Source organism: Heterodontus francisci, chromosome 9 (assembly GCF_036365525.1).
Source record: "Heterodontus francisci isolate sHetFra1 chromosome 9, sHetFra1.hap1, whole genome shotgun sequence".
Taxonomy (NCBI): domain Eukaryota; kingdom Metazoa; phylum Chordata; class Chondrichthyes; order Heterodontiformes; family Heterodontidae; genus Heterodontus; species Heterodontus francisci.
In genome coordinates this window covers 100,490,209-100,499,342 of record NC_090379.1, presented here as the reverse complement: position 1 = coordinate 100,499,342, position 9,134 = coordinate 100,490,209, and the positions used below count along the sequence as shown (strand labels likewise).

Genomic DNA, 9,134 nt, shown 5'->3' with positions numbered 1-9,134 from the left:
TCTTACAAACACTCAGCAAAGTTACCAACTAAATAAGTAGAATGTGTTAAGGCCTGATAAAGGCATTTGTAAATGAAAGCAACCATTTACCCAATTGCTCAATTGTGCTCTGTACACCTTTAAACATCAAGCATTATGCACATGGTACACTACACAGCATACTGAATTTCCTGGAGTATAAACAGTTAAAAAAAAGGCATCCTTTGGGTTAATTCCCAAGATTAGCACAGAGTTTAAAAAGAGATCTCGCCCAGCCTACTTTTTATCCAGATGGGCATGCAATTCGGCTTCAAGGGCCATCTTATCAAAAGTCCTTGTGTTTATTTCCGAGCGCACCTTATCTCGGATTTGGAAGGAGGCTCTGGCCAAGGAGCGCGAGTTCTCCAGAGCAACCTGTCTCTCTCTGAAGATCCGTTCACTTTTCTCCACCTTTTTTGCTATCGAGTGCTGTATCTCCCTCCGCTTGTACTCCTCGTCTTCCTCCAACTTGATTTTGTTGAGTTTGTGGATCCTTTCTCTCTCTATCCTGCTTTCAATGGCTTTGCGAGATATTTGATTAATCTTCTCCTGGGCGATCTGTGCTGCATGCTGAAGCTTCCTCTCCGCAGCTCGGGCTAAGGCTTCCAAATGCTCCTTGTGCTCTTTCTCGTGCTGTTCTGCCGCTATCCTTGCCCTTTGAATCTGTAATTCTTCCCTTGTGGCCCTCTCTTTCAATTCCCGGTTCCTCTTTTCCATCAACTGCTCGTAGTTTTCCTGAGACTTGGCTAGCTTTTGCTCCAGAGACTTTCTCAGCACCTTCCTCTCCATTTCCATTTCCTTGGAAACCTCTTTCAAGGCAGCTTCGTGCTTCAACCTCTCGACCATATTAGCAAGTTTTTTCTCCCTCAGTAGCTTCCCCTCCTTTTGCACTTTCTTCTGTTTGGCCAGCATTAGTTTCTGGTGCAACAACTGGTCTTTAAACTCGAGGTCCATCTTCAACTCTAATTCCTTAGCCCTGAGGTGTTCCTCCTGGTGCATCTTCTTCTCCTGAGCTTCAAGTTTAGCATGTTCCAGTTTGCCTTTCCTTTGCTGCTCTTGGCTGTCTGCCAACAGCCTCCACTTCTCTTCATGGATAACGGACTGCTGCTGTTTGAGAATGACCGCCTCCTTCTGCTCTTGGCTCAGTTTTATGCGTCTGGCCTCCAGCCTGGAATCCCACATCTTCTGACACTGTAGCAGAGCCCTTTGCCTCTCTCTCTCCTCCATCTCCCTCCTCATGGCTTCTCTCCTTCTGTGTGTCTCCCACTCCACTTGAGCTCGGTAGCTCTGGTGGCTCATCATGGTCTCCTCCTGGTGCTTGGCCAGCATGAGAGCAGCGATCTTCCTGTCCCTCTCCGACACTTCACCGTGCCCCTTCTTCTTCAGCTCCTTGACAATCTTGGCCACCTTCTTGGTTGTCTGTGGCGAGTGACAGAGGTCTCCCAGGCTGAGGCTTTTACCCATGGTGGAATGCATCCCAGCCACCGCCCTACCTCTGGGACTTACCTTTAACCAACTATGCCTGTCTTTGCAAGTGTCACCACTGAAGGAGGAGGATGCCCCAGAATCAGAGGATGTCACGTTGGAGTTACTCTCCTTCTTCTTTTGCAAAGATTCCATTGAATGGCTCTTAGCCTTGTTCAAATCCAAGGCCTGTGCCTTTTTAGTCCTGGGAGCTGGGGATGAAGGCAAGCTATTCCTGACCGGGGCACAAATCCGTCTCCTTTCCTCCCTGATAATCCTTTCCCTTTCCTCCCTGCAATCCCTCAGCTTCCTCCGCCTCTCCCTCTCGTAGACCTCGTACAGTCCTGTCGCCACCCTCATGGACCTGGCCGGGGCTTCCTTGGCGAATTCGTTGATGGTTTTGTGCAGGAGCTCGACCGGCTTGACCCCGCACCTGGCACAAGCCTCCAGCGAGCGGGGGCTGGTCAAGACGTAGCGGCTCCCCTCAGCCTCGGCGCTGTTGAAGTTTCCCAGGTCCAGGCGGAACATGGGAGACTCCTGCCTCATCACTGCAGCCGCTTCCAGCCCGCTCTTGCTCGGCGGCTCTTGCCCGCCTCCCACCGCTCCGTTAGCCGGTGCATCTCCATTCCCGTTGCCGACAGGGTCCACCATCCTTGGGCTTTAAAGCTGTGGCTGGAACGAGATGAAGGCTCCGTTTAACTGGGGAAGAGATTGCAACTCGGTGCAAATTCAAATACAAACTCAGGGTTTGCACCATTGCATGTAAACGCCTCTTCACTGAGATAATTTATTCGCGGATTATATAACTTTACCGAATGCAAACAGGAGAATGCAGCCCTTTAAATCTCCAGGTCCATGGTCGCAATGCATTTAAACGATTACAAATTCGATCATTATTTTGATATGAGGCGTTGCTTATATTGGCGAGACACCTACTGCATTTATCAGCCTTGCACCAGCCGGGCAGCAGATTAAATGGTGCAGGATTCCCCCAGATCTGTGCAATACAACGTTAGAAACCATCCGCAACCGGGTACAAGGATGCTCGGTGGCGTAGGGTCGATGCAATAATAACGGAACGGTCTGTCTTGCTTGCTCCGGTCTCTGGATAATGCGGCAGCATCCCCAGCAAAGGCAGCTGAGCAGGCGTCCTCTCCTTGCTGCTTTTGATAAAGGGCAATGGATTCTCACTCTCAATCCAGCTGCTCCCAGTACCAGTCCCTGAGCTCATCCTTGCCCTGCTGCTCCTCCGCCGGTTTAACCCTTCACCGTCAGGCACCCCCTCCCAACGCTGCCTTCACTGGGGGACTAACTGGCCAAAACCAGGTTCTGCATTCTTTCCCTTCTGCTCAAAACCTCCTCACAATCCTCCTCCTCCTCCTCTTCCTCACCACTCCTCCTCCTCAATCACCTCCTTATTTGCACCCCATCCTATTCTCCTCTTCTCCTCACCCCTCCCTTCACTCCCCTCCTCCTCCTTAACCTCTGCTCCTCACTTCCTTTCCTTCATTACTATCCTCCTCACTTTCTCCTCCTCACCCCACCCTCACTCCTCTCCTCACGCCCACCTCACTCACCAGAATCGCCTTACCTCCTCTGACTCACCCCTCCTCTGTCTCCTCCTCCATCTTCCACCTCCATCTTTCTCCTCCTCCCAGTCCTCACCATCATGACTCTCACTCAACTTCTGCTCACTGCCTTCCTCATCCCATCCCTCCTCCTCCCATTCTATCCCTCACATTCTCTCCTTTCCCCTCCTCCTCACTCCCACTTCCTCCTCCCTTAATGTAGTAAAATGTCCCGCCGCGCACTTCACAGAAATTATATCAGACAAAATCTGACATCGTCACATAAGGGAGAGAATAGGACAAGTGTTCTAACACTTGGTCAAAGAGGTGGATTCTAAAGAGCATCTTAAAGAAGGAGTGAGGGGTAGAGAAGCAGAGAGGTTTAAGGATGGAATTCCACAGTTTAGGGCCTAGGCAGCTGACGGCTGCCAATGGAGGATGAAAGAATGGGAGGGTTCATGAGAGGGCAGAATTACAAGAATGCAGAGTTCCTGAAGGGTTGTAGGGCTGGAGCAGGTTACAGAGATAGGAAGAGGTGAGATTATGGAGGGATTTGAACACAAGGATAGTAATTTTATCTTTGGGTGTTGCTGGACTGGGAGCCAGGGGTGATCGGGGAATGGGACTAGTACTTGTGGTTATCTTCTTACAGTGACATTGCTGAGTCCTTACACTGAGGGAAATGGCATGCAAATCTGGACAGGTCCAATCCTCAAACAACAGGGCATATTATGCAACCACACACCCCCAACCCCAATAACTCCATGTTACTGAAATTGAAGATATGGGCACTCAGCAGTCTGATGGTAGCTGAATGAGCTGCCCCTGGGCACAGCAGATCAGTCAGCATCTGAAAAAGAAAGAAATCGCTTCAGCTAGAGACCTTTCATCAAAACTGATGGCAAGTGAACACATCAGGAATAGATACCTGTATCGAATCTGACTCTTTCCTCGTCTGATATGGATTCTCTTTTGAAAGGAAATGGGAAATCAAGAAGGAAAAATTTGCACGGCTATGGCGAGAGTACAGGAAGGCAGTGGGACTAACTGGATAGCTGTTTCAAAGAGTGGGCATAGGTGGTGGTTGAGGGACGAATATTGGCCAGGACAGGGAGAACTTCCAGCTCTTCTTTGAAATTTCACATCCAGGGCAGAGAGTCTCAGTTTAACATTTCATCGGAAAGGCAGCACCTCCAACAGTGCAGTACTCTGTCAGTACTGCACTGGGGAGTTCACCTGAATAATGTGCATAGGTCTCTGGAGTGGGGCTTGAGCCCACAACTATCTGACACTGAGGTGAGAGAGATCAGGATTGCTCAACTGGAAGTCATTCAATTGCCAAGGGTAAGTTCTACTGATGAGATTTTACTGATTTACAGCTATAATTGTAGATCCTTAGCAGGATGAGGGAATGGTATAAGTCAGTGTCATTCAAATCAATATGTGTAATGTCAGCAAAGTATCAGAATAGAAAAAAAGTACAAGTAAAATCTAGACTGTGCTGCCCTTTATTCGACATTGATCTATTTTCAGCTAAAGGTTGGTAGATAACTTCCTGTTCTCTGCCCATTCATGACCTCAGGTACTCTATTCCAGTGAAACTTTGGTCTTCACACAATTGCCTTGAAGTGTCTGCATTAACATTGCTCAAACTTTCTATTGTCCGAACTAGAAAGATATGCATTTCTATCGCGCCTTACATGACCTCAGGACATCCCAAAGTACCAATCAATGAAGCACCTTTGAATTGTAGTCACTATTGTAATGTAGCTAATGCAGCAGCCAATTTGTGCATGGCAAGGTCCAACAAACAGCAATGTGATAATGATCAGATCATCTATTTTAGTGATGTTGTTTGAGACATAACTATTGGTCAGGACAGCAAGAAGAATTCCCCTCTTCATCTTGAAATAGTACCATTTACACCCACCTGAGAGGACAGACGGGGCCTCGGTTTAATGTTGCATCTGAAAGAGAGCAACTCTGACAGTGCAGCACTCCCTCCATAAAACACTGGAGTGGCAGCCTAGATTTTTGTACTCAAGTCCTCGAAATGGAACTTGAACCTATAACCTTTGGCTCAAAGGTGGGAGTGCTACCAGTGAGCCACAGCTGACACTCTAGCCGAGGGGCTCCGAGGCCAATTGTTGTGTCCAAGGTAAGATCAGCTGATGTAGTTGGGTATAAATTTGGCCCTTGAATCCCAGCACCAGACTAAGACTAATCTATAGCCTGAGTCACAGGAGAGCCCGAGCAGTTCTGCTATGCTTACATTTTGGATGTAGACTTAAAGACAGCAGAAGTTCTTTCTGTGCAGCTGTATACATGCAGCGAAACAGGAAAAGTTTCCACTTTGGCCTAGATCATTAATTACCAGAAAGGTTAAAGGATAATTACTTCCAAAATGATCAAGATGGAGCAGGTTAGTGGATGGGAGAGGACAGGTGAAACGTTACATTTTCCATTTGTTTCCCAAAGTGACCATTTTTTTGCCCTCTTTCCTGGAGGTCAGTACTTGGTTCCACAAGGGCCAGTCATTTTCTGAGTATTTATAGACTCAACAGAAAGTGTCAGTATGTCATACATTCTCCAAGTATAACCCTATCCTCTCCCAGCAGCTCAGCTAGTTCCAATCCCCTGCCCTTTCCCCGTAGCCCTGCAAATTTTTTTCTCTTCAGGTGCTTATCCAATTCCCTTTTAAAAGCCACAACTGAATCTGCCTCCATCAGACTCGCAGGCAGTGTATTCCAGATCCTAACTACTTGCTGCATAAAGAAGCTTTTCTTCATGTCCCTTCTGGTTCATTTTCCAATCACCTTAAATCTGTGTCCTTTGGTTCCCAACCCTTCCACCAATGGGAACAGTTTCCCTCTATCTACTTTGTCTGGACCCCACATGATTTTGAACACCTCTATCAAATCTCCTCTCAATCTTCTCCTCTAAGGAGAACAACTCCAGCTTCTCCAAACAATTCACGGAACTAACGTCTCTCATCCCTGGATTCATTCCTGTAAATCTTTTCTGCTCCCTCTCTAAAGCCTTCACTCCTTTCTGAAGTGCGGTGCCCTGAGGCTGAAAGAGTGTTTTATAAAGGTTCATCATAACTTCCCTGCTTTTGTACTCCATGCCTCTATTTATAAAGCCCAGGATCCCGTATGCCTTATTAACCGCTTTCTCAACCCACTCTGCCGCCTCCAACAATTTGTGCACATATACCCCCAGGTCTCTTTGTTCTACAAGCTATTTAGAATTGTACCCTTTAGTTTATATCACCTCTTCTTGTTCATCCTGCCAAAATGTACCACTTCACACTTATTAATATTAATAACAATATTAACTGGGATAGTCTAAGTGCAAAAGGCTTAAAGGGTGCGGAATTCTTAAAGTGCATCCAGGAGAGCTTTTTGAGCCAGCATGTAGAAAGTCCTACAAGAGAAGGGGTGATAATGAATCTAATCTTAGGGAATGAAGCCAGACAAGTGGTAGACGTATCAGTGGGGGAGCATTTTGGGGAGAGTGACCATAACTCTGTAAGATTTGAGGTAGTTATGGAAAAGGACAAAGATGGACCGGAAATAAAGGTACTGAACTGGGGGAAGGCCAATTTCAATATGATAAAACAGGATCTGGCTAAAGTGGACTGGGAGCAGCTACTTGCAGGAAAGTCTACATCAGACCAGTGGGAGTCATTCAAAAAGGAAATAGTGAGAGTTCAGAGCCAACATGTTCTCGTAAAGGTGAAGGGTAGGACTAACAAATCCAGGGAACCCTCGATGTCAAGGGATATAGAGATTGGATAAGGAAAAAAAAGGAGGCTTATGGCAGATTCAGAGGGCTGAAAACAGCTGAGGCCCTAGAGGAGTATAGAAAGTGTAGGGGGATACTAAACAAGTAATTAGGAGAGCGAAGAGGAGGCATGAAAAAACACTGGTGGACAAGATAAAGGAAAATCCCAAGGCATTTTATAAGTATATTAAGGGCAAGAGGATAACCAGGGAAAGAGTAGGGCCCATTAGGGACCAAAGTGGCAATCTGTGTGTGGAGCCGGAGGACATAGGTGAGGATTTAAATGATTACTTTTCATCTGTGTTCACTGTGGAGAAGGACAATGTAGGTGTAGAGACCAGGGAGGGGGACTGTGATATACTTGAACAAATTAGCATTGAAAGGAAGGAGGTATTAGCGGTTTTAGCAGGCTTAAAAGTAGATAAGTCCCCAGGCCCAGATGAGATGTAGCCCAGGCTGCTATGTGACGCAAGGGAGGAGATTGCAGGGGCTCTGACACAAATTTTCAAATCCTCTCTGGCCACAGGAGAGGTGCCAGAGGACTGGAGGACAGCAAATGTGGTACCATTATTCAAGAAGGGTAGCAGGGATAAACCAGGTAATTACAGGCCAGTGAGTCTAACATCAGTGGTAGGGAAACTATTGGAAAAAATTCTGAGGGACAGGATTAATCTCCACTTGGAGAGGCAGGGATTAATCAAGGATAGTCAGCATGGCTTTGTCAGGGGGAGATCATGTCTAACAAATTTGACTTAATTTTTCGAGGAGGTGACTCCATATCTAAGGAGGTTTCAATGATTATGTCCAGTACCTCCACAATTTCCACCATTACTTCCCTCAGCATCCTTAGATCCATCCCATCCAGTCCTGGTGACATCAACTTTAAGTACAGACAACCTTTCTAATACCTTCTCTTTATCAATTTTTAGCCCATCCAGTATTGCAACTACCTCCTCTTTCACCATGACTTTGGCAGCATCTTCTTCCTTAGTAAAGACAGATGTAAGGTACTCATTTATTTCCTTAGCCATGCCCTCTGCCTCCTTATGTAAATACTCTTTTTGGTCCTATATTGGCCCCACCTCTCCTTTTGCTATTTCTATGTGTATAGAAGCCTTTTGTATTCCTTATTATTTTAGCTGTCATTCTCTTCTCATACTCCCTCTTTGACTCACTTCCTTCTTTTTTCACTTCCCCTTTGAACTTTCTATATTCAGCTTGGTTCTCACTTGCATTATCAACCTGACATCTCTAATAGGAACCTTTTTTCTGTTTCATCCTACCCTCTATCTCTTTCGACATTAGAGAGCTCTTTGGTTGCCCAACCTTTCCCCCTTTTCGAATGTACCTTGAGTATACCCGAACCATCTCCTCTTTAAAAGCAGGGCATTATTCAGTAACAGTTTTGCCTGCCAATCTTTAAATCTAATTTACCAGGGACGGATCTGTTCTCAACCCAAGGAAATTGACCCTCCTCCAATTAAGTATTTTTACTCTAGATTGCTCCTGGTCCTTTTCCATAGCTAGCCTGAAGCTTATGACAAAATCACTGTTCCCTAAATGTTCCCCTACTGACACTTGATCCACTTGACCAACCTCATTACCTAGAACCAGGTTTAGAAACGCTTCTTTCCTCATTGGCCCAGAAACATACTGATCAAGAAAATTCTTCTGAACACACTTCAGAAACTCTTACCCCTTTCTGCCCTTTACACAATTATTATCCCAGTCTATATTATAATTGAAGTTCCCCATTATCAATAACTTATAGTTCTTGCTCCTCTCTGTAATTTCCATGCAAATTTGCTCCTCTAGTGCCTTTCATGACCTCAGGATGTCCCAATGTTCTTTACAGCTCCTTGCTGCCTCAGAGTTAACCATATTAGGCCATCTTATGCCCTGCAGATATGCAATGAACCTCTATAATTGTATTATCATTTCCACAGCTATGCTAGTGCCCAGCAAAGCTGTGCTATTTACACAACTGGAATACCTGCCCAATACCTGTGAAAGGTTTTCTAATGCTTTTCTAATACTCCTGTGCCAGATATAAAACAAACCTTGCTGTCTGATCGAGGATGCCTTTCTCACCTCGAATCCCAACACACATTCTTCATCGCAACCTTTTCTGTCTCTTCTCACCAATTCAATCCGCACCCCACTGAACTTCGTCCCCTTGTTTTTCCTCACTGTTGAAATCAAGATTCTTGTACACTATCTTGCTATAGCTTATTTTTTCACAGACGTTAAAATCTGTGGTACTCCTTACCTATATCCATATTCCCTTCCCCCAACAAT

The 9,134-nt window shown here is 45.9% G+C and overlaps 1 protein-coding gene across 1 annotated transcript; it reads right to left on the bottom strand.

Moving 5' to 3' along the window:
• Positions 1-255: 255 nt before the first annotated feature.
• ccdc177 (coiled-coil domain containing 177) lies at positions 256-2,133 on the bottom strand. Its single transcript, XM_068038174.1, has one exon. It carries the CDS (start codon positions 2,131-2,133, stop codon positions 256-258), a length of 1,878 nt encoding a protein of 625 aa, XP_067894275.1.
• Between the last annotated feature and the right edge of the window lie 7,001 nt (positions 2,134-9,134).

What these genes read in the sequence shown, in the direction of transcription:
- ccdc177 (XM_068038174.1), bottom strand. Translation starts at nt 2,133, where the DNA reads ATGGTGGACCCTGTCGGCAACGGGAATGGAGATGCACCGGCTAACGGA.